Source organism: Aplidium turbinatum, chromosome 9 (assembly GCF_918807975.1).
Source record: "Aplidium turbinatum chromosome 9, kaAplTurb1.1, whole genome shotgun sequence".
NCBI classification, from domain to species: Eukaryota; Metazoa; Chordata; class Ascidiacea; order Aplousobranchia; family Polyclinidae; genus Aplidium; species Aplidium turbinatum.
This window is the reverse complement of record NC_137480.1, coordinates 10,041,242-10,066,900: the sequence shown is the minus strand read 5'-3', so window position 1 is coordinate 10,066,900 and position 25,659 is coordinate 10,041,242. Positions and strand designations below refer to the sequence as shown.

General features: G+C 38.2%; 1 protein-coding gene and 1 long non-coding RNA gene across 2 annotated transcripts; one reads left to right on the top strand and one right to left on the bottom strand.

Annotated features, from left to right (window-relative positions):
* The first annotated feature begins 1,901 nt into the window (after positions 1-1,901).
* On the top strand, positions 1,902-17,644 carry LOC145776667 (uncharacterized). Its single transcript, XM_082587897.1, has 14 exons — positions 1,902-2,578; positions 2,737-2,957; positions 3,388-3,527; positions 3,675-3,870; positions 4,473-4,571; positions 4,985-5,184; positions 5,740-5,887; positions 6,636-6,781; positions 7,111-7,397; positions 7,819-7,982; positions 8,378-8,622; positions 14,817-14,937; positions 15,384-15,445; positions 16,952-17,644. Exons 1-14 carry the CDS (start codon positions 1,902-1,904, stop codon positions 17,642-17,644), a joined length of 3,399 nt encoding a protein of 1,132 aa, XP_082444023.1.
* A 1,990-nt stretch (positions 17,645-19,634) lies between these two features.
* On the bottom strand, positions 19,635-25,337 carry LOC145777273 (uncharacterized). The gene is made up of 4 exons (XR_014290323.1): positions 24,249-25,337; positions 21,374-21,558; positions 20,323-20,451; positions 19,635-19,814 (listed from the first exon to the last, which is right to left on the bottom strand). It is a non-coding gene; the product is annotated as an uncharacterized LOC145777273 (long non-coding RNA).
* Between the last annotated feature and the right edge of the window lie 322 nt (positions 25,338-25,659).

Below are 25,659 nucleotides of genomic sequence, written 5' to 3'. Positions count from 1 at the left end.
TCGGATATTGCTTTAGCATTGGCTCAACTCGACAATGAAAAATCATGTCCGCTTTGCCAAAATAAAGTTTTTGGTGACTTGATGGGACACTTCAAAAGCAGGCATGTTGCATTCGCTGTGCCATTGCTAATCAAAGCCAAGTCAGGTATCTATGCAAATTCATTCATTTGATGTTGCAGTATTCATTAAGTAGGCTAGTTTACATTTTAACGACAGGTATTTCCAATTTACTGATTGTGATGCACTGGTAAAGATTAAAAGTATATTCTCACACTATGTAGAGAAGTGGTGGACAAAAGTGAATCTAAATCACTTTTTTTTGTATCAAAATTTGGTTTCGAAATGTTTGTCTATCGGTCAACCACATTTTGGTCTATCACAGTAGGCGTAATCACAACCTTCACGAGTACTTCCTTGCTTGGTCAAGTACCTTTCGAACGTAGTTTTTCATCTGATCTAGAAAAGTTAAATTTGTTGCATTGTAGTCTATAGTAGGCTAGTCCATCTTTCTTGCTTAGTCATGTATTAATGTGGTTTTTGTAATAACCGAACCTACTTTTTTGTTGCAGTGTATGCTATGCCATGCAGAAATACTTGCGTTGACGGAAAAGGTGGTTTTTCGCGGTCTCACTTCCACTGTCCTACCTGTAGCAAAAGTTTTACAAGAAGCAGGGGATTAAAAGACCATTGGGGTAAGGCAAGGTGAAACCACTTCCAAACATTAACCTGGTTGCACTGTAAGTGTGCACGGTTTGCATTTTGTCATGGCTGGGGTAGGCCCAAAAGAGTTTTGCTGTAACGCCTTAACCTATGGTTAACAAACATTAGAAATTAAAAGAATACATATCAGCCTACTGCATTTGGAAACCGGCCCTGCGTCAAAAGCCTCTACAAGTATGCAAAACTACCAGGAATAACCTATTAAAGGTTTTGTCAGTCCGAGGATAAAGATTCAAAAACCAAACCATTCCAGCTCTTTTTCTCACTTGCAAAACTACGAAATAATCAGTTGACAATTTTGTAGAAGGATGTGTCAACACAAATGGACGAACGGGCACTCCAGACATTGATTGCATTCCTGACAGAAAAATTGGTGAGCCTTACTTCATTCTTGCATGGACTACCGTTTTTTACTAAAGCTTGACAAATTTGCATTTAAAGAGAGAAATGAAAGTAAAAAGATCGCTTTTCGTTTTGTTTTTTTTCAAAATTCATCAAGGTAGTCACGGACCCCCAAATGCTTTCTCACAGACCCCCAAGGAATCCGCGGACCCCAGGTTGGGAACCACTGATGTAGGCCTACATAACATTTCTGGGCAATGTTATGCTTAAATCATCATCAGCGAATAACATCTTATCGCAAACCGCGATTACCATTAATTGAAATGGCAGTTAGGTGTACACTAAAAATTACAATTATTCAAACTAGGATTATTTAAAATGATCACTTATTCAAGCTTCATAGTTAAATAACATAAGCACGAAGCTCGCAATTCTGAATGGATTGCTCTGACTACATTTGGTGATGGAAAAGCGAATGGGCCGCTTGATAAAAGGGGACGCGTTTACTTTGAAAGGAAAGTATAATTTTCATGCTGTTGGACACCTGCACATCATGTAATTGCACAAAATAGGCTACTGCTCATACAATACTGTATCGTCTAAACGTAGCCACAACCAGTAGGCTCAGCATTAATATGCAGTCAAAATAACAAATATATAATTTGTAGAAGCAAGTAGCAAAAGAGGAAAAGATTCAAGCGCCAGTAGTGTACAAGTGGATCTATCATCAATCGATAAGTCTGGTAATTGCTTTGATGCTGCGTTGATGCCATTTCATTAAAGTTTTTACATAATTTTGTGGCTAATACGTCCGCTTTTCATCAGGTCGAAAGGAAAATATGTTGGAATGCCGACTTTGTGGAAAAACGTTTTCAAATACAACGACACTACGACGACACGTTCATTCTATTCATTTTAAAGAGACCATCAATTATCCTGCCGTTTGCGTCGATTTTAAACAGGGAATCTTTGTTGTGGCAAAAAGTAAATGTGGACTTCTAGCGCCTGTTCATGTACAGAAGGATGTGGTCAACCAAAAGTTTAATTGTGACAGCAAAGATTGCCAAGATCTAATGAAGGTGGCTGCCCTCGCTAATCCAGGCATTGAATGTGAACATTTAGAATCTGTTAAATATGCGCACATACAAAACCTTAAGCCTTTACAAAAACAGGATTTTGAAGAACTCGTATACAATCAAGTCATTTCTGAAGTCATAAAAAATCAATGCTTTCGTTTGTTGGCTCTATGTGTTCAAAATAATCGCCCATTAGTTGTTTATGCCAATTTTGAAGACTTGGGATATTCCAGTAATATGCTTTACTACTCGGTATACACCCACGAAAGGAAATACTTTTGCCAATTGCAAAGACTTCGCGTGACCTACAACGCCAACAATTCCGAATGGTCATGCCAGTGTGATGTGTCTGGATTCAACAAAGGATGTGTGCATGAAGCGATATGTAAAGCATATATGAAGAAGCATCAAAACGACATCTTTTGTAACAACCAGCACAGGTGAAAAGTTTTGTTTTTTCCGCTATTTGTGGATAAGGCACGCGATTTGTATAATGATTTTTTCCTGTTTAAAATTTGCATGCTTTTGTAGTTGTAATGAAAGCAGTTATCACAAAACTCTTCAACCAAAAATAACAATAGTTTGTAAACTCATTTAGGTTTGGAGAAATATCTCTTCAAGACAACGATAGAAAAATGATGGAGTACTTCTGCAAAGAAAAACGCATTCCCGAGATAATTCCAGACATATTTCTGAAAGAAGTCAATCCACCATCTTTGCTTTCACCTACTGAAACTCTTTGCCCTTTGTGCGAAACGACATTGATAAATAAAAAGCGTACCACTGGAACTGTCTATGGAGTCGGAGTGATACATCGTGGTAAGTGTATGGGAATGAAACATGAAACAAATATTGTTTTAAAAGACAAAAAGGTGGAAGCTATCTTGTATTCCGCATTATGCAAACACACGACTAGCCTAAATGTGAAACATGTTGCATCTGCACACAACATAAAATCGAACACAGTCGCACTACTACCTATAGCCTACTGTGGAGCTTTACTCTGATTTATCACATTGGGCAAATTTAGCAGACTGTTGTTAAAAGTTGTAAGTTATTCAAGTTTTGGAAACTTCTCTTTTTCTCATCTTCCACTGCCTTTTTCTAGGCCACATGAAAGTTATAACATTTCCTGACAATATACATCAAACATAAGGTTAAGAATACACATAGGCAATGTGCATATCTTACTGCAGTCATATAATATATATACAGCATCTATTAATGCTTTACTTTTAACGAATTTCAGATGTACAACTACAAAACAAAATATGCCCGAAGTGTGAATTCTCTGTTCGATTTCAAGACTTTCGATCAAGTTTTCACAATTTTGATAATGACATCCTATTATCATTGAAATTGTGTGACCATCTTATTAAAGCAATACGTGTGAGTGATGTTGCCATTGCAAGTGATGATGTTGCGTTCAGCAGTGGAGGCTTGCATGTTTTGTAAAGTGCTTAATTTCCAGTATCCAGTAATAAGTTTGTAATCATGACCCTTTCTTGGGAAATGTAATGTATTTTGTATACACAGCTGCACGTGTCTGTTGAAACAGCATTAAAACTGTTATTTGATGATCAATCCATACCGTTATCACGAATAAGAAACGCATTTTATCATTTTGCTGCCTTGCAAGAATTTGAATACGATTTCGCATGCGTACTTTGTGGAATAAACCCTTCAATTCTGGTGGCAGATGGAAATTGGAAAAACACAACTACTGAGTCAGGTGAAACAAACATGAAACTCTTCCATGTCTTCTCTGTTTGTGTTTTATAAGATAGTAGGCTATACGAAAGAATCAAGTTGTACGGTTGAACATTTCAACCCTGATAAAAGACAACATCGTTGAAAGTCAATATCCACTTTGTGTGTCTGTGTATTTCACGACTGCATGCACAAAAAAGGCAATGTAGCTATTCGTGTAATAGAGGAACGTGGGGTAAAGCGGACCAAAAAAATATAAAATTGACTTCCTCGAAATTCTGCAGTAAAAACTTTTTAGGCTGTTTCAGTGTGTTTTCATCACTTTTATATAAAGATTCCTTCCTGCCAAACATGATTTAAGTCCACTTTTGAACTTTTACTAAGTTTAAACATTAAGAATGAGAAATTTTGGTCTGCACTTTTGGTATTTACCCAGAGCTTTAAATCTGATTTCATTCCAACACGGTTGTGGACGACTATTGCTAATTTATTGCAAGGCCTACCGAAAAATATTGGAGTTCGTGACACGCTGTTTTCACTGGACGGGTAGTAACACTGTTTGCATAGTGCCATCATGAAAACAATAGGCTACAGGCCTGCTTAATTTAATCCTTTTTGTAACAGTGGAAAGCATAAGAAAAGAGTCAGAGGAACATGAAAGTGTGGATGTAGAAGATATTTGGAAGTCTTACCTTTATGAAATCGTTGGTCGAGGATTCTTTGGTAAGCTTTTTATGTAGCATTCTAATGCATAGCCTACATGAAATTAAAATGCAGTTGAGAAACAACAATGACATAACTTTCCAAAGAAATAAACTGCGAGTTTGATAAAAAAAAAAGAAAACGTTTCGTACTGCGTGTAGAACTAGCAGCTGATTTAGAAAAATAATGTAAGTTACATAAAAACATTTCCACCCCTGTAAATTTTTTAAAGGGGTCACCTAGACAAGAAGGTTGGGAACCACTGGTGTACAGGAAACACATTTTTATCACTTAGCATTGAGCGAGTGGTGCCCGACTAATAAACAATGTGTACGACTATGAAACGTACATAGCCTACGACCATTATAGCCCTTTCATGTAAATACGACAATAACTTGCAGCCTACTTTAGCAACAATACACCTTACGTTATAGGTTCGAGCAAAAATCCTTGGAAAGTGAAAATACGGTATAGTACCGTAGCACCTTGGATTGGCTCTGGGTCAAGAGTTGGAAAAGAGATTGTAAATACGGAGTTTCGAAAAGGAAATGCTTTGAATGGTGTTGCTACTCCTCAGGGTGAAAGCAAGATGTCGCATTCCGACATTTTACAATGTATATATGATCCTGTAAAAGTGAGTGGGCTACGGTTTTGTAAATGCTATTTTGGTTGTAACACGTTTGTGCAGTTGAATCAGCCTTGTCCTGTCGCAGCAGGCAAACCTACAGGCTAAGGCACTTGGTTAGCCTACGTAACACAACAGGCTACATTTCTGTTTTCTTTAATTCTATTTATTCCACCTTTCCCACTCGAAGCCAGCTTCCAAGAGAAGCTAAGTTGCAATGATAATAATAATAATAATAATGTTATGGTTTTATTTATTGTCGCTCTACAACAGCTAAGGTCTTTTAGCGACAGGGCTCATTTTTAATTTATATCAGGTTTACGATGTTATCACATTATTACCCGACTCATTCTCACTGCGCTATGCAGGATAAAACACAATCAGTAAGCCTACCGTTTTTAAAGTCTTCGGTTTGACCCGACCTGGAATCGATCTCAGATCTACCAGCACCAGAGCCGAAGGCGAAACCACTCGGCCACTGAGCTGGTAAGCTGCAATAAAATAGGTGAGCTTACAAAACTTTAATAGGCAACAGTCCTCAAAGTAATTTTACTTCTCTTTCAGAATACCTCAAGTGATTTAAAGAACCTTGCACGAAACTTTGGATTGTCTCCTTCTGGTAGTTCTGACGACATCATTCTACAACTTTCGGAACTCCTTTTGTTTACAGACTTTTTTCCCAAGGCTTTTCGTTCAATTAAAAAGTGTGGTGGTAAGCAGTTAATACCCGCATCTACATTTAGTGAGGTTTATAAGGGCACTTGCTTTTGAAGAGAAATTGATTTAGGCTATAGGCCTACTGAGGGACAGATCCAGCAAGCAGTTTTAACAGGGACGATTTCAACAAAACACAATGATTTGTAAGTCGTCTACATTAATCCGATCTTGCAAAAAGCACTATGAATACAGTTACTTTTCTGTGCTTTAGAAAGGGCGATCGCCCCAATCGCCTCCCTCCTGATCTGCCACTAGCAGGCCCGGATTTAGGGGGGGCAGAGGGGGCAGTTTGCCCCGCCCCCCCCCCCCCCCCCGACTTTTGAAGGCCCTCCCTATGTGGAAAAAAATGTGATTTTGTGTTATTTTTTCCTTTTGGCCTTTAAAGTTTCTGCAAAATGCTATGCAGTACTAGAGCTGATGCTACTGTAGACGTAGAGATGGTTTTTCGCGCCGTAGGCGCGAAAAATTTTTTTAAAAGGAGGCCCCCGATCTAAAAGTGCCACGGGCCCCCCATCAGCTAAATCCGGCCCTGGCCACTAGGCCTATCGCTTTTTGTTGGTGTGTGGTGAAAGTCTGGGTTGTCCTTTCTTGACGGCCAGTTAGCTTAAGTCAAGTAGTGTAAAGAAATTTTATTTCAGAAATAATAAGTTCAGAATATACTTTTCTCAATGATGCATTGCAATTAAAGCTTATGCTATCCTTATGTTTGAAATGTTAACTATATTTTTTGTTACAACGTGCAGGAGGGATCGTTCATTTTCGTTGCATCCATGGAGTTTGCACTTACCTAAAATGTCTTTTGAGGCAAGAAAGTGCTAGGGATTACGTTGATAGTATATTGTCGTTCCAAAAACAGCCAAAGGTTTTCATCAGTGATATACCTTCACAAGTAAGGAGCTGAATTTGTATTGTATTAACCGCATGTCATTACGTTTTTAGCGTACCGCAACCGCGGAAATATGAATCAAATTGACTGTATTTGAGCAACGTAACAGTGGTCTCATTTAGGCCTAATCGTAAAACAGAGGAACAGAGTAACGTAACACGTCACAGTAACAAAGTAGAGTAACGAGTAACAGAGTAACGTAACAGAGTAGAGTAAGTAACGTTGAACAAAGTAAAATAAGTGGGCCCCCCCCCGGTCGGGGGGGCGGTTAACACGGCCCTGCAGCTATTTATGAAATTAAACTGTTAATTTCAACTTGGACATTTTCTAAGGTGGCTTTACATGGGGAACGAAGAAAACCTGGCATGTTTAAGCCTCACAAAGGAATGCTCTACGAGTGGAACACCAAAAATTTAGAACTAGAGAAGAAAAAAGCATTGCCTGTTGTTGATGTTGACTTTAGTGATGAAAGCAAATGTTTTTATAGTTTGTGTGATTCTTTCCACTTGAGGTCAAAAAAAAAAGATTCTCATGTATCATTTCGAGATGTGAAGAACACAAACTTGATGATTAATTCGAGCGTTTGTGAACAAAAAAATGCCGAAATGGCTAAAGACAGGTCGGTTGGTTGATATTTATACCGATTAAAACCTTAGGGTATGATTTTATATAACAGTATTTCACCTGTTCCTTACATGCCAATACAAGTTTACATATTTCAGAAGTAGGCCACGGCAGGCCTGAGCCGTTCCTGTGGTATACTTTAATTCTACTCTTTTTACATTTAGCCCAAAAAGATTACGCAATGCTTTATCTAGTCACGTGTAACCTATGCTACAGTACCATTATTTTGAGTAGACCTAGGTGCATATTTAACACTTGTTCAGGTGTATTCATAACTAAGTAAAACTTAAACTTAATCTTTGCAAGCATTGCGAATTATTATGTGCGTGTTATCATTTCATTTCTGTTCACACGTGAAAGGCACATGTACACGTCGATATAAAATGTATGTTCTAACACACTTTGTTTTTGTATAGGCCTTCTGTTTGTGGAATGGACTTTGTCAACTATCTATTTGTGAGTCGCCTGGTTACACATCTTCGCAATGTGCAAATTAACCGACAATTCACTAAAAAGTTGAAGCGAAGATTTCATGAAGTTGATTTCACAGAAAAACATATAGCATTTCCTATGCGCAAAGGTACTTTAGCAGTTCATAGCCTAGTAGAAAAAAATTGAAGAAACTTATTTTTTGAAAATTCATAATCACACAAAATCAATCTTGTCTCTTGTGCGAGCTTTGCCACCAACTTGCCAAAGAACAAAACACTTTCAGTTAATGTCATTCTTAAATAAATCATGCTTCATTACTTCTATCGATGACAAAAGAGCAATTTCAGCGTCCAATGGTAAGTGAGCGGGTGCATGCGTCCCACACCATTGGACAATCTCTCCATTTCTGCTGGCATCCAACCTGCTGTGCTTCGTCGCTTTCTCAAAAGCTCATCACGCATGTTACCCAACCCCAATATACAACACAGGCCTAATGCATTCAAGCACGGATTCACTAAACTTTATTTTTAATAATATTTTCAGATAGAAGGATTTTCCTTCATCCCAAACCACAAGTCAATGAAAAGAATAAACATGGAAGTGGTGATGGTGTCGCAGCTGCGCCTGAAAAGCTATTGTCTTCCCCCCTTTCAAAAAGTGAACCAGTCGAGGACTTGGCTGAAGAAGCAGAGCCTTTGTTTCCCAAAGAAGAAAAAAACGCTGTTGTTGAAATAGCGAAGTCGTCTTTTGAAGGCGAAGAAACTTCAAACTCCGTTGAGTTTGAAAATGTAAGTTTCTCTAACCATTCCCCCAGCACTATAATATGCTGTTGTTTTAAATATTTATGAACGTTGTTTGTTCTAATTATGTTTTGGTAAGATCAAGGCTAATCTATGCTGCACTTTGTAAAACGATTTGGAATCGGGGATGAAATGACTTCGACATTGTTGGTGATTTACATTCAACATCTTCTCATTAAACTTTGCGACGCCAAACTTCCACAAAAATTGCCGCACATTCAACCACTTGCTGTATTTGTGACGCAACAGCCGCTCGATGGAAGTGGAATTGTGACTAGCAACATTTTAGACTTCAACGAACATCGTAGGCTACGTCTCACCAAGGAGACTAACTTTCAGCCATCTCACTAAGAGTTTTTCTGCTCGTTAAATGTAAAACCATTTGTGTGCTTCGGGTATTTCTATACGGAATTTAAAAATAAAAAACTATTTGGCCCGCCCGAATTGTTGTGCGTTTCATGCCTCCGCAGTACTAAGTAGGTTCCCCACCCCTGGCTTCGATTATTTAAACAAGCGTTTTGGTAGAAATGTTAAACAAACGTTATTTTTTTCTAATGATGGCTTTTGTTTGTTTATTTGAATCTAAGCTATTGGTATGTTTGTTAGTTGGTTTACTTGTTGCAAAACAGTTTTTATTTCAACATAAAACAATAATAGCAACGCGAACTGGGAATGTTTTACCTGTACCCTCCTGCTCCTAGCGTCAGTTTAAACTGACAGAAGTAAAATCATTCATATTTCACGAAAACATAACTTCTCCAAAATCTCCAAAATAACATTCGTTCCTTTCAAGTTACACCTATATAAAGCTCTTGAAGAAATGAACAAAACAACTCGGATTCAGGAGGATATGGGTTAAACGATTGAACATTTAGGAATTGATCTGCATAAGTTGTTTTCTTTTTGCATTATTCAACATATAGCTATATCTGCGATTTCAATTTCATCATTAAGGTAAGGAATCTTTGGAACACACAAAAGCATGATCTATTAGTTGCTTCAAAAGGTGATGGAAAATACAGACTCTTCCATTCATCATTTTGTACTCTGGCAGATGGAAACTGGTTGGATGATGGCGTAAGTAGCATGTCAGAAGACTAAGCTATGATGTTTTGAAGCTTGTCCATTCGCAGACTTTTAGTGATCAAGCAATGATTTTACCACGTTTTGCAGATAATGAATTTTTCGCTACATATGATTGCAATGGGAAGTCATCATGTTGACAGCACATACGTCCTTGATTCGTTTCTTTGCAGTACGATCTTGAATAACCAACGTCTTTTAAAGGGAAGATGCCTGTCAAACGTAAGTGTTACAGGGAAAAGTATGAAGTTACAGCCAGGTGAAATGCTCAACATAGCGGACGACAGCACAACCCAGAAGGCTTTGTGGCATTTCGAAATATTGTATTTTACTGTAAATGGTAAAGGCGTAAAGTTTTGTCTGATAATTTCATTTGTGGATTATTGTGTTATAAATAAACTTTCCAAGGAATGAGGTTTTTTCTGGAAGCACCTACGTTCTTTTCGATGTCAATTCATGTTCAATTCATGTTTTTAAGTTTGAAGTAGATTAGCCTGTCTGATGCAATTCGCTTTGTTTCAGGTAAATTTTAGCAGGATAGAAGTAGCCTATTGATGGGAGCTTACAACAAAAATGGTACCCATTGGAATCTACTGGTATGTAGGCTATACTTGTGTAGGCTACTCTGTTCTTACCGTATGACTTTGCGTTGCGGTGGTATAATGTAACTTTGCCCATGCGCATGCCCAATATTTAAGATAGCCTATAAGTATTATTTTGTACTGCAATAGAAAAACTTCGCTACCGTAAACCAGGGCTACTTTGAACAGTGAGCTAACTTTGAACACTAATTTAAAAATCCGACTACCCATTGTATTACGGCCTGTAAAAGGAACACTTTAAATTGCATTTCGCCGAAAACTTCATCAAATGATCGTTATGAATTGTCCTTTCCGAAAATGGCAAAATAATGATATTGTTGACAGTAAAAACTGCTTTGAGAGTATTTTCTGGAAATTTTAATTTTTTGCCTCCAAATAACAGTTTTAAGTAGGCCGGAAACTTTTATGCCGATCTTGGAAAGTAAATTTTTTAGAAAAAGGTTTCAATTTTATTAGCATGTCGAGGATAATTGAAAACTGGATTTGTGTTGAGCATATCGCTTGTAATTACGAAAGTTCTGGATCTGCTTTAGTTACTGCTTTAGTTTAGGTTGCCTAACTTTGAACAGTGTTCAAAGTAGCCCGAACATTTTCTTTAGATTACACCAGGGGCGGATCTACCGGGTGGGCCTGATTGGTACAGGCCCACCCAAAATCAAATTCATGAAAAAAAAACAAATTAATGTTTAACACTAGAACAACCAAGCGGCACTGAATTGTCTGTGGCATCACTATTTCACAGTATGATACCACTTTAACAGCCCATAAACAATTTACACAAAGCGATGTTTCCCAGGAAAAAAGTTAGCCTTTCGCTAATGTCGTCTTTGATGGTTCCCACTTTACAGTCTACGCTCTTGTCCCGCTGTTTTCTCCCGTTATAAACAGCTGGAATTAAATTATCTTTCGCACCTGGATCTGCCCCTTTTGGCGAAAAAACGTTCTAAATGGTGTGTGTGCACTGTATGGCATTGAGATCGCAGATGCTGAATATGCTGTATTCATTCAACACATCAGACGGAAAATGGATCGGGAAAACTTTCCTACATTAATGGAAGTACTGGTCAGCTGCTCTGCTGACATTTTCCCGAACATGAACAGTGTTTTAAGAACCATCATAACACTGCCTTCCACGTCCTGCAACGTTGAGAGACTTTTCTCCGCAACAAACAGGATCCAAACGCGCTTGAGATCATCCATGCTGACTGGACGCTTTAACAACTTGACACTTTTGTCTTTTGAAAGACAACTCCTTGACAGTTCGGATTATGATGACATAATCAACTTTTTTAACTCGAAACCGAGGAGAGTCCGCCTTGTGTAGAAGCTCCGGCAACACTGAGTTTTGTATGCTGGCCCGCCGTGGCATTGTTGGTAAAGGCCCACCAAGATATTTCCTAGGCTCACCCATAAATTACGTTCTGAATCCGCCACTGGACTACACCACTGTGATTTAGCGATGGTCAAAGTAGCCCTAACATGTGGCTGTATTGAGGTTGTTCGTTTGCGCCATGTTTCTCATGCACATGGCATGAACTGTTGTGTTTGTTGTCATTTCAGTTCACCCTTTCTACATGTTGTACATTACCATTGAGTGGGCTGGTGTTTTGATCGCTATATAAAACTGCTTTTTCACGTGATCAAATTTAATACCATTTGCTCCTTGATTTATTAAACCTTGCAAGAAAAGTAGTAATTATTGCTTCATGATTACATTACGTGCAGTTTTGCTTCATGATCCAGGGCAGTATAATATTCATCAATATTACGAGAGTCGTCCTGGAGAAGTTTTGCTGGGGGGGGGGGGGGGGGGGGGGAGGTGTAGTGGGCTTGTTATGGACTTTTTTGAAGTTATTTCATCATGAAACTTTTTTAAATGACAAAACTTGTTCAAAATAATGCTACGTGACATATAGGGGAAGACGGGGCAAAGCGGGACGTCGCGATTTCTCACGTTTTGTATTCTTTGGCTCCCTCTAACCGGAAGCACTAGTTAGGCAACTATAAACTGTATTTGCTGTAAAAAAATGGCGACTGGCAGAGCACAACGCGTGTCGTGAGGAAGTAAAATGTGTTTTGGCATGGTTTGTTATAAGAAAGAGATGGAAAAGTAGCTACCACATTCGTTAGCATAAGCGAATTTGTTGGTAGCTTTGTTTTTGTCTTAGACATTGAGACAGTATATGTTGGTAACAAAAGCAACTTTTACCTAAAACTTTACAGGTTTCAGCAGAGATGTTATTTTCTAAAAGCTATACTTTGGGGCAAAGTGGGACAGCTGTATTAGGGCAAAGTGGGACAGTGCATTAGGGCAACATGAGACTCTAGAAGTCTAGATTGTATCTGCGGTTCTTCTGTAAATTGAATGTTTATTTATACCTCTTTTAGCCTTCAAGATTGTAAAATATTTATCAGCATTCATTTATATTGTACCGGTAGACCTACACAATTTAATTCTGACAATGGTTCGTCGCTATAAGAGAAAAACTGACATAGGTAAATGGACGGACAAGCTATCAATATTAAGAATGCAATAGAAGATGTGAAAAGCAAGAAGTTGTCTTTGAGAGAAGCGGCTAAACAGTACCAAATCATGCAAAAATGAAGTGTCCCGCTTTGCCCCACGGCTGGGGCAAAGCGGGACATTTAAAAAAAAAAATCTTTTTTGATTTGTACTATAACAGTAGAAAGATTCCGCTTGATCTTCGAACTAAATATGCTGACCAACTAGGCTAAGGCTTTCGATTAAAAAAGATATTAACTAAATCCAACCATCACTGTTGCTGAAATTACGTTTTTACGAAAAGTGTCCCGCTTTGCCTCGTCTTCCCCTAAGATTGAACAAACTGCTCAATTAGGACCTAAAATATGCATAATAAGTGAGTATTCAAAGATAGAATACCCAACCCTAACTTTGAACACCCACAAATTTGGAGGGAAAAAGCCCCAAATTTTTACTTGTTTAAAAATTGCTTACACCTCCTTGAGTGTCTACACACATCCCCAATTTTGGCTAAATCTGAGCTTTCTAGCTTAAAGGGCGGGGAAACCCAAATTAACTTTGCGAGTTTTTTGTTTCAGCGTAATGTCATTGTGTACAACATGCGTTTTAGCAATAAAAAAATCCAAATTTTGTTGCCCTCGTCTCGCTAGGGCCGCTTTTGTTTGATACCCGTTTGCGAGGTCTCGTTGCGCATCAAGCTGTGATTCTGTTCGCTGTGACGTCACAAGGTACATATAGTTGTGGCCAAAACTTTAAGACCAGACTTGATTTATGACGATTTTTGCGTTACTTCAAAATACTGCATCAGATATAAGATGATGCATAAAGATGATGCAACTGAAACAATATATGATGCAGTATTTTGAAGTAATGCAAAAATCGTCATAAATCAAGTCTGGTCTTAAAGTTTTGGCCACAACTATATGTACCTTGTGACGTCACAGCGAACAGAATCACAGCTTGATGCGCGCGAGACCTCGCAAGCGGGTATCAAACAAAAGCGGCCTTAGCGAGACGAGGAAAACAAAATTTGGATTTTTTTTTCTAAAACGCATGTTGTACACAATGACATCACGCTGAAACAAAAAACTCGCAAAAAGTGAATTTGGGTTTCCCCGCCCTTTAAAAATGCGTGAAAATACAAGCAAATAAATGAAACAAGTGTATCACAGTAGCCCGGGTTTACGGTATGTTAAAAAGGCTGTTCCTCTCTCTTCATTGTGTGTGTTTAATGCAACTAATTCTGTTCACAGTATGTTCACATACCTTCTTCCACGGTGTATCTGGTTGAACCATATGGGACTACAAAAGAAGGAAGTTCTAAAGCATGTGACAGTTTAAATGAGAGTAGGCTATGATTTTAAAAAAGTTTAGCTTCGCATAACTCACGCTGTTTTGCATTGCAATGTGTGCACTGCAATGTAGCCTATAATGTTTATAATGTTCATGTGTAATGTTTTTGCCGATTATGGTACATGTTTAAGGAAAGCCTAGTTGCGATTTCTGTGTGTTAGTTAGGCTACAATGTGTTTGCTTTAGAACATTCTTTACCACACGAGTGAGCAAAACGGACATGGCGTTGAGAGAGGTGTGCTGGGTACCAGGGGAATTGTTTCATTCGAAACAATACGACGCCAACAATTGTGGCATTTTTGTGATCAAGGTAAGAATCCAGCTTGCTTAAACAACACAATCATACTTCTAAATTCTTATATTTTCGACAGCCCATAAAGGTGATGCTACTAAACAAAAATATGTTAAAAATCCATTTCTTGAAACAACATTTTCTTTTGAGATGCAAGAGAAATTGGTTTCTTGCGAGGAAACATCCGTGGCGACTGACGATGGTAATACAATTATTGGCACTATTTCAGATGTTTATCATATACGTAATCTTTGCTGTAGCCTATATTAATATTGTATATAAACCTATTGGTTAAATGTAGCCCATTCCATCCAGATGGTATTGTGCTTAATATTGTTTTGCACTACAGATTGCCGAACTTTTATTGTCCACCCATGCACCCACTCTTCAACAATTGGATTTCAGTAGTTCTCTTTCAGACTTAACGCAGCTCCGGTACATATACGCCAGTCAATTGCTTTCATTTTCTGGTAAGCTTATGTGGGCAAGTGATTAGCTTATTTGCATAGTATAGAGCAGAAGTTTCCAAACTGTGTGCCTCGGCACATCAGTGCGCCTCGAGAGAGTCAGTCATTTTTTGGGATGCAAAACAAACGTAGGCCTACATAAAAAAATGAAGCGAAATCGTAGCCTAGGCCTACACTGTGCATTGTGCAACCAATGGGAGAGTGCGAAAGACCGTAGCCCTGTGTGAACGTATGACAGCTTAATAATAAGCTATTACTCATTTGTCTGGCTGTCGGTGAGCGTGCCGAATGGTCAAGCTTGTTTTTATTTTTCAACACTTACCAAACAATAGCCTAATCTTCTGACACATCTAGTTGCTTTTTCAGCTAGCCGACCGGTTTTTTGTTACTTGTCATCACATAGCACTAACGTCATGGTTAACTCAATCACTTTATTTTTATTTTTGCAGATGATCTGACCGGATTATGCAGCATTTGCGGACAAAAGGATGTTTGTAAAAACACCAGTTGGGTAAGTTGATATTTTTCAGTGGCAAACAATAATTGATTTGCTTTCAAAGGCATACTGCACTTCATATTATCCTTTAATGGGTAAAAATGCTGTTTTGACAATGCGTGTATGAATCGTTAGCTGGCTGTGGTAGCCTGCAGCATTAGAGATAGCGAAGAAATGGAATATCTTAACTTAGCTATTGGTTGGAGTAGGTTGGTTGGTTTTGTAATGTTTACCCTCGGACTGACAAAGCCTTTGATAGATTATTCCTGGTAGTTTCACTTATTTGTAGAGGCCTTTGACGCAGGGCCGCTTACTGAGATTTGCAAATGTTCATTGTAGGCCTACAGTAATTTTCGGCCTATTTTTTCTTTTTGTAAAAGAGAGAGATTGGGCTTGTTTTGTTCAACTTTAGCTCGTGTTTAAAATCGCTCTTGTTGCACTGGCAAGTGTTGATTGTAATTGCAGGCATACTTTCACATAAAAAAGTTTTCTTCTTTCTATCTCTTTTCGATGTTTGGTGGCTGTGCAAATTAATGATAGTGATATCCAAACACTGTGTTTGCATATTTTAAACTGTTTGATTTTGCAATCTTTACCTTTTGCTGGTGCCAAATTCGTGTGTTTACTTTGCCGTTCTCTATACATGGTCGCGCCAGCAATGAAAATAAAGTTGAATTGAGAAATTGAATAGAGTTTGTCGTTGTTGTTTTATTATTATTTTTTTCAAAAAAGAATGCTTCACGATATTAACAGTTTACAATAGGCCTACATATTGGTGCCAAAATAAAAGTTTCAAAGAAACATATTTTTGGCAGATTGGATGTGACATATGTTGGAGGTGGTTTCATCAAATTTGCCTCAACGCAGTTGACACCGTCAGAAAGTGGAAGTGCCCTGCCTGCGTAGCCTGTGACGCGTGTTTTTGAATGCGGTATGAAGGGTGGCAATATTAAATACCTAAGCCTACGGTACCTAATTGCTAGTTACCCCAGTACTTTGGTCACGTCGTGTCTATCTTTTCTTTCATGTCACTGATGTAACAGTGAAGGTTTATGGCAAGCTAACATGTTGTTATGACATAAGCCAGTGCTTTTCAATCTTTGAAACAGCGATTCACATGTTTTCATGTCGCAAAAATTGCCTCGGCAGAAACGAAAATTGGTTAATTTGCAGCTATGCTTTTTCCCTATTTGTGAAATGGCAATGGAAGGGTTTATTCAATATCATCGTAGGCTACTATTAAGCCGATTTGTAAATCGATAGTTTAAGTTGCAAATTGCAATGGATTGATTTGAATTGAAGTCTGATTTACTTCACTCGCTGTCGCTACTGCTTTAAGTAAATAGGCCTTAGGCACTTCAAGACGCGTTAAAAAGTAATTTATTTCACTGGAAACAATCTAAATTAAAACGCATTGAGAGAATTGGCATTTTTTATTCAACCATCCAATGTATCAACGACTCGCTTTCTACATAATATTTCAGACTCACCCAAAATCCGATTCAAGTGTCTGAACTTCAGTTCGTTGGAAACGAGTTGGTGCGTTACGAACAACGCCAAGCTTTTCCGGCATGGTTCTTGTCACTGCCAAAAGGACAACGACCAAAACAATCAAAGACTCAGGTAGCGCCGATGGAGAAGTTAAACCCAATCCTGGACGGTAACACCCTTCGAGTCGGAGGTAGACTTGACAAAGCAAACTTACCTTATGAAGCGAAACATCCAGCAATGCTTGCTCCCGGTCGACATCTAACGGATGTGATCATCGACTACTTCCACGCTGAAGAGGCGAAACATTTTGGTGCATCTCACACAATCAACCTGCTGGCTCATAAATACTGGATTCTGAATGGAGAAGTTGCTGTTCGAAAAATACTGAACAGGTGTTTACGCTGTCGACATAGAACCGCAAAGCCAAGAGTGCAATTTATGGCGGAACTTCCAGAAGCACGACTTCAAATTTCAGTGCCTCCATTTCGCAACAGTACTGGCGTTGACTACTTTGGACCAATAGTCGTCCGCCAAAGGAGAAGTGACGTGAAAAGATACGGCTGCCTGTTTACTTGCTTAACCACTAGAGCCATACATCTAGAGTTGGCGCCAGACTTAACTACCAACTCATTCATGAACGCTTTGCGACGATTCATTGCTCGCCGTGGACCAATTACCAAGGTCTTTTCCAACAATCCGACAATGGACGAGAACGCCGTCTAGATCAAGATGATGAGATGCAAAGGGACGATAGATGAACTGCGAAGTTCCAGAACTTTTTTTTGATGTATTGTAACTATTATTGTAACTAACTGTATGCGCTTACTATAATATGTATATTGTATACCGTAGCCTAATGCCAAGCAATTTGAAGTTCAACATTTTAATAATGGTTTGATAAAATTTACTTTTAATGAGAAGAAGGCCTTTAAGGTTTTCTTCGGGCCGGGAGTGTGTTTATTTTATAATCGACTTGAATATCATGTCAAGTATCAGCCGACTAAGCGAGTCTTTGTTGTTTTAAGAAAACCTCTGAAACATCAATCGTGTCTTTGTGTTGATGGAATCATTACGTTACTTTTACAGACATAAAGCTCGTGTTTACTTAAATTCATATCTCCTTTCCATAGAGTTGGCGGTCCATCGAATTGTACAAAAAGCAATTACATTTTTAGCAATTCCTTATTCTTTTCGAAAAACAAGTTTAAATAATTGCTGTCAGTTTTTAGACAAAGAACTGGGCCTGAGGCCTGACTCATAAAACCAGGCGCCAGAGTATGATTGTCTTGCTTCAGAGACGCTATTTTTAACCTTTACTTCTGTAAAAAACAATTTTATGTCATTTTGTGGGCTGAAAATTAATCGTTGTTTTTCATCATCCATTTAAACGTTTGCATGCACGGTCAACGTTAATTCAACGTCTAAATGCCGTTTTGTCTGTAGCCTATGTGACTGAAAATGTTTGGTGTAGCACAATATTTCTTCGAAGCTTTCGCCGCATCTTCAAAGATGTTGTATCAACGTTGGCGAACGATTGTTAGCCGCTTGCTTGCTTCAACCAGGCATATTATTGAAGCTATTTTTTTCTCGTTGTCTTTATATAACGCATCTTCTCTGTGTTTTGCAATATCAGCATAAAAGCTTAGCAAAGCGAACGTTTGTTACTCGTGAAGGCATACACCAGAAATTCTCTTGAGAATTATATTAGCTGCATTTTCTAAAACGAGATGTTTAAATCTTAATTCTTAAGCATAAATTGAGAAACTTTATGTTAAATAATTTTTGACCGTATACTAATTGTAAATTTTGTATTCTATTTGAATAAGATGCACTAGTAGAATCAATTGCTGTATTACTGTTATGACTTTATTATCATTTGGATGATTATTGTACGGATTATCACTTCAAGCCCTGTTGCTGCCTCGGTGAAATGTACTCACCAGCTCTGTTTAGGATTGAAGTAGCCTATCTCTGTGCACTAAGTTTCCCAGCAAACATTGTACTTCGGCCCAACGTAGTGTGACAGTTGGTAAAATAATGCTCCTCCGTTGGCACTACGTTGTGGCCGAAGTTGACCCAACGTATCTTGCACCATTCGTCGCAGTTGGGACAACTTCTTCAAAATGTTTGGGCCAACGTTGTCCCAACTCTGCACCCAACGTAGTTCATCGTTGGTACCCTACGATGGCCCAACGTATTTTGCACCATTCATCGCAGTTGGGACAACTTCTTTAAAATGTTTGGACCAACGTTATCCCAACTCTGCACCCAACGTAGTTCATCGTTGGTACCCTACGATGGCCCAACGTATTTTGCACCATTCATCGCAGTTGGGACAACTTCTTTAAAATGTTTGGACCAACGTTATCCCAACTCTGCACCCAACGTAGTTCATCGTTGGTACCCTACGATGGCCCAACGTATTTTGCACCATTCGTCGCAGTTGAGCCGACTTATTTTAAAATCTTTGGGCCTACGTAATCCCAACTCTACTGCCAACGTAGTTCATCGTTGGTACCTACGCTGGCCAAACGCACTTTGCACTTTTCGTCGCAGTTGGCCATACATATTTTGCACTAATCGTTGTAGTTGAGCAACGTTGGTTAAACTTAACCTGCAATTTCAAGTTGACACTGTCCTGATGATCCAATATGCCAATACGATGACCATCTTCTTATACTGAGCAAATTTAAGTCAATGATGTAAACAAACGTAAAGTTGTTGAAAAATACATTTATTCGAATGGTAAAATGCACCACCCATGCACAATTCACAGCTACGACAAGACATGCATAAAAGTCTAAAAACACAGTGGACTGAGGTACTTCATGCCTCATCAGAAGACTGCGCCTGGATGTAACAACGTGATCTGTGGCGGCTCAAACGCAAGTACCTATAAAACAATATGCAACATTTGTAAAGAAAGCAGGGATGAAAGAAAATATACTGTACAGTGCAAATTAGGTCGTGTTTACAGCACCGTGAAAGAACAGACTCTAATTGCTACATATCCCATGGATATGTGTATGCAACACCGGTTATGTTACAATAACAAGCATTTTTTTAACACATCCTAACATTCCTCAGTATGTTTTAATTCTGTAATTCGTAGCCTATACGATGGGGTGGGGAATGGGTATACCGTTATGTTCTATCAACCTCTAACATTAATGCACATTCGTTAATCGTGTTAATGCGGTTTGCCTTCTCTAACCAGTGCAAATTATTATTGTTATCGTTTGATAGATCTTCGAAGTCAAGTCTTAAAATGTGTGTATATTTCTTGAAGTTCTGCTCCAGCAACAAACTAATCGCTGGTTAAGTAAATAAAAATGCTTTTATTGCCCTTATTGAGAGAATAGTAACGATTTGTCAGTGACGGCGAGAACAAATGAACATACCCGCAGTACTTTTTGTAGCAAGACGTTTAAGCCGGCCCCCATCGCGGTCTTCCCACGTCTTAAACCAGTCGCCCAGTTTGTGGTCGATTTCTTGTAGAGTGCATGATTTCGTATTGCTCTGGACAACATCTATAAGTAAAGCAGTTTTGTAAACAAATAATGTTACATCGATTTTTATTTTTACACAATCATCTACAGCAGTGGCCAGCGGCTCTTAACCTGTGGGTAATTACTCAATCTGGGGAAGTTTGAGGTCTTCCAGAGGGCAATGAGCAGGACAGTGCAAATTATTACCAATTTTTAATCAAACTTAAATCATTGTTGGGTTTGGCTTTGGCTATTCCATTCAATTGATTGCCAAAGACTAATAAAATTGGTACGAATGGAATTAATTTTATGCTGCTGTTTGGAAGTCTTCACGAGAAGATGCAGAACAACGTGTTCTTGTCGAAGGTTGCTTATTTGTGCGACTTTTTCTCTGACATAAACGCCTTGAACTGCTTGCAGGGCAAATGGACAAGGTTATGGGATTTAATAGACAAATAATAGATTTAAGATGCCCAACATGCTTAATTGCTTAAAGTGGGGTAACGGGTCAGAAAAGGTTAAGAACGTTGCTCTACAGAGTCTACAGTCTGTTTCACGTGCGTGGCACGATCATCAGGAGAGCTGTAATAAAAATAAAAGCGAGGACATCACCATAAGCATAGCCGCCGAACCCAGGAAGGTCGGCCTTCCTGACCTTTTCGCAGAGAAGGCCACCCTTCCCTGCGAAATCGGCCAGATCAACTTTCTAATCTCATCTTTTTTACTGCACACGAGTAAACAGCAGGTGTTTTTCAACTAGATCTAGACTGAGGCATTAATCAGGGATAGTAAACAGCAAATTGACAAAAAAGATTACGAAAAAGGTAAACTTCAGATGCTGCAAAACTTATGATATATCCAAGGTTGTTATTTCATTGAAAATTAATCATGAACAGTAAGTATTCTTTCTGGAGACGATATCATACCAACAAGAGGTGAATACAAAACTTAAACAAACACTTACCTACGACCATGTTCTTTAAGTTTTGCATGGAATCAAAAGAAAACTTTTTCTCTCCACTTAATGTATTTTCCCCTTCCCGGTCCGCGAGACGTAACTTGCGACTTCGTTTAACATCACCTGAGGCATCAATCGATTAACCGTGTCGTATAGGCTTTTTCCTCCTAGATACGACACAGTTGTTTGAACTGCAATAGAACAGATGGATGTTGAAATGCATAAGCCGAGATCGTTAAAACAGCATAGAAAGCAGTCCCATCAAACAGTCGCGGTGCGTACCAGGCTACCAGCGTACATAGGTGTCGAAATAGGGTGGGCTTTATTTTAACAAAATATGTTTTGCCCACCCTGTTTTCATGACACCTATGAAGTGTTCGTTACAATTATTTCCGTTTTTGTTTTTAGCTGAATTATCCAACCAACTGCAGTGTAACCTCTGAAGACTTGCAATAAACAAGATCACAGATATGCGTAAATCAAATGCACAATACCACATTCCAATTGACAACTTTGAAGGTGGGTATGTAAATGAACCCAAACCTCCAAACAGTAACATTGATACCAACATCAGATTGTTCCAAATTCCAGTTATTAACATCAAGGCTAAATATTTTCACCAAGTTGTCAACTTAAACCTCAAAGATATCAAGCATCTGCTCATGTATTTGGATTAAAACATAGAGATGGACTCATCACTATCAGACAAAAACTAAAGTCCCGAAAGCTGACGAAATTCTTCAATACCAAACACGATTTTAATGTTTGTGCAGACTAATACTGCACAAACTCCATGTTTTCAATATGGAGTTGTGTGATACAAACCATACAACAGCATGTCTGTAAGAATGTGAAGGACTGATTCACACTAAGCGTTTTGACTCCAATATGACATTTGAAATACAAATTAAATATGCACACAATGAATTCAGTTTATTTAAGAATTTCTAAAACAAAACTATATTCTGCCTCATTGAAGCCGAACTGTGACAGTGTAAATCAGCCATAAAAATAGTGGGTTACTCGAAGTCCACTTTGAAACTAGACTGTTTTATTGATTCTTTGATTGCTAAGATCAAGTGTATTTATACTAGAAGAGGACTTCATTTGTTTGAGTAAGTTTTTAAAAGTAGTTCTACTTGATGGGGTATGTTTCACAGTCATAACATCAATCATTATACACTTTTGACATCGCATCCACTGCATCAGTGCTTGATTTTACTTTAAAAAATCAGTAATTTGCTTGTAACTTTTTTCTGTACATTTTTAAGAGAAAGTTCTTTGGAAATAAGATAGAAACATGTTACTTCTGCAGCATTTAAGCCAAAAACTAACTTTCTAGTATAAGCAGTTATCAAGATATGGCAAAATTAGCTATTTTCAGCTCGTTTGGTGAAATTGCACGGCCACTAGAAATTATGATAGAAGTATTTCATTTGATATTTGGGGCCATATATCAAGACCACTTTTTGAAATTCAATTTTTTTTATTTTTCACTCCACCCTAATGAACAATTCGTACCCTCAGTTACCTTGAAAAGATCAAGAGAAAAAATTAAAAAAGCAGTCGCTGATTGTAGTCGCTGATCGTAGTTTCCGCAAACATTTTAAAAGGATTAGATATCGATTAGCTAGGCATCGGTATCCGCAAACAAACAAACTGAAAAGATCGAGAGAAAAAAATAGAACATTGCTGATCGCAGTTTCCGTTTTTCCGCAAACATTTTAAAATTTCCGGTAATGCAAACATTTTAAAATTTCCGGTAATGCAAACATTTTAAAGTTTCCGGTAATGATTCTAAGAGTTTGCCGAAGTCGCTGAACGCAGTTTCCGCAAACATTTTAAAAGGGTTAAGGTTTAGGGTGTTTCCGCAAACAAACAAACTGAAAAGATCGAGTGAAAAAAAAATAGAACAAAGCCGAAGTTGCTGATCGCAGTTTCCATTTTTCCACAGTTTCCGCAAACATTTTAAAATTTCTGGTAATGATCCTAAGAGCTTGCTGAAGTCGCCGATCGCACTCGCAGTTTCCGCAAACATTTAAAAAGGGGTACCTCTAAATACCCATTGTCAGGCATTAGACAAATCCTAGACAATGCCTTGAAATTACCGACAATGCCTGAAAGTAGCTACTCTACAATGCCTGACAACCCCTGAAAATGCTATAATGCCTAACAAACCCGTCAACCACTGATAATGATCGACAATGCCTGGAAATTCCCAACAATGCCTGAAAGTAGTTAGCCTACTCCACAATACCTGACAACCCCTGAAAATGCTCCACAAACCCCCAAAAAGCCTACTATGCCTGACAATGGGTATTTAGAGGTAGGCCTACCGTTTTAAAAGGGTTAGGCTTGATTAGAGTTTCCGCAAACATTTTAAAAGGGTTCGGGATTAGGGTTGATCAAAGTTTCCGCAAACATTTAAAAATTTCTTTAAATGATCCTAAGAGTTTTTGTTTGTTTGCGAAAAAATTTTAAAATATTTGCAGAAACTGTGATCAGCGACTTCGGCTTTTTTTAATTTTTTTTTCGATCTTTTCAAGGTACGAACTGACGGTACGAATTGTTCATGGTGGTACTAATTAGGTTGCATCCGATGCTGCGCAATCTACTTCATAAAACAATCTGCAAAAAACTTGTGGTATATACATAATGCGGTGATAGGAGCAACATTCGAATCCTGATAAAAAACTTCTCGTTGACATAATAGTCATTTTTATGCCACTTGAAAGTGAAGATACCACTTTTTGAAAAAATCGAGTAAGCTACTTCTAAAAATGTTACTTCAAAACCAATAAACAGGTCACGTAATTGCCGTAAAAAGTATTAAATAGTTTACCCTGAAGAATAGATTAGAGTCAAATGCAATAAACCTTACCTGAGTTTCATGATGATCATTCATTTGGGCAGTGCTCTGATAAATGAAAACCTGAAAGTCCCCAAAGCTACGTCTAAAAATTCCTAGATTACATCAAAGTTCCCTAAATCATTATTACATTCAAACAGTTTCACGTTCTGAAACAAAAAGCAAAAGTTAAGCGGTTTAAACAACAACACTAGCAAAAACCATTCTACATAACTTTGTTGTATTAGTGGGCAAAGTCTCACAGCAAAAAGCAGTACGGTATGTTAAATTACAGTGATGTTTAACATTACAGGGATACAGTGAAGATTTCCCAATGCTTATCACATGCTAAAAATGACATAAACTGTGCACGACTATCGACTTATTCATGAGAGCTAATTCGACTAGTAATTAGTTCATGTGCTTCAGCATCTGTAGCTGAACTCTTCATGAGCCCTTGCCAACTGCAACAATTTAGCTCGATCCCTTAATCCCAGTTTGTCAGCTGACTTCATACCTTGGGTGTGTAGCAAACCAACTAAACTTTCTGACTTTAAACTGTTCCTGTAGTCAGTTTTAATGTTCTTCAAGCTATCCGTACTAAAAAGTCATTCAACTGGGGCATTTAAACATGGTAGGGACATTAGGCAACTGACTACTTTGCTATGAACTCAAATACGGAAGAAAACTTGACAAATAAACTTCCATTGATTCTGCAAGCGAACAAGACAAAACTGCAAATGCAAATGGCGTCCAACTCCATTTGGGTTTTCGCGCGTCTTTTACGATTCACGTCACAGACAATTGTAGTTTCTGACTGCGCATGCGCATCGTCATCTATTTTTAGCGAATTTTGAAAAAGCACGTTCAGATGTCCGCCATTTTTTACAATGTACCAATTACTCGCGTTTGTCAATGCTTTAGATATGGTGTGCTGTGCATATGGATGTAGAAAACGAAGAAAATACAATTCAGATGATAAAAGGAGTAAATATTATTCCAAGATATTTACCAATCTCTCGGATCATGTGTTTGAATGCACCGTTACCAATAATCATATTTTTACACTAGTCAAAACTGTGTACAAATGTTATTTAAAAATTAGGTTTTACCGCATTGGTAAGAAAACTTGCAAGCAAATACAAGCTAAATTGGTTCGTAAAACGCTTAACAAAAATTCTGTCTTAACAAACGTCTGTAGACGTTGAATCAGTGTAAAAATGACAGATTTTGTTGTATGGCTTGGCTGTAACAGCGCAGCTTTCACGCAAATTTGAGACAGTAACAATGGCGAATGCCTTTTTTTAATTTCTTCAATGGAGATGCGCTGTCCAGTTGTTATAAGATGTTTATGGTTTTTTTAAAGTGCTTGCCTGAAACACATGGTACGGGAAACTGTGTCCAATTATTCAGCTCAGTGTTGTCATAATTTTTTTCGAAAATA

What these genes read in the sequence shown, in the direction of transcription:
- LOC145776667 (XM_082587897.1), top strand. Translation starts at nt 1,902, where the DNA reads ATGTTGGAATGCCGACTTTGTGGAAAAACGTTTTCAAATACAACGACA. An exon ending in CGTTGGTCGAGGATTCTTTG is followed by an intron (nt 4,572 to 4,984) that starts GTAAGCTTTTTA and finishes CTTACGTTATAG; the next exon opens with GTTCGAGCAAAAATCCTTGG. An exon ending in TTCAATTAAAAAGTGTGGTG is followed by an intron (nt 5,888 to 6,635) that starts GTAAGCAGTTAA and finishes TACAACGTGCAG; the next exon opens with GAGGGATCGTTCATTTTCGT.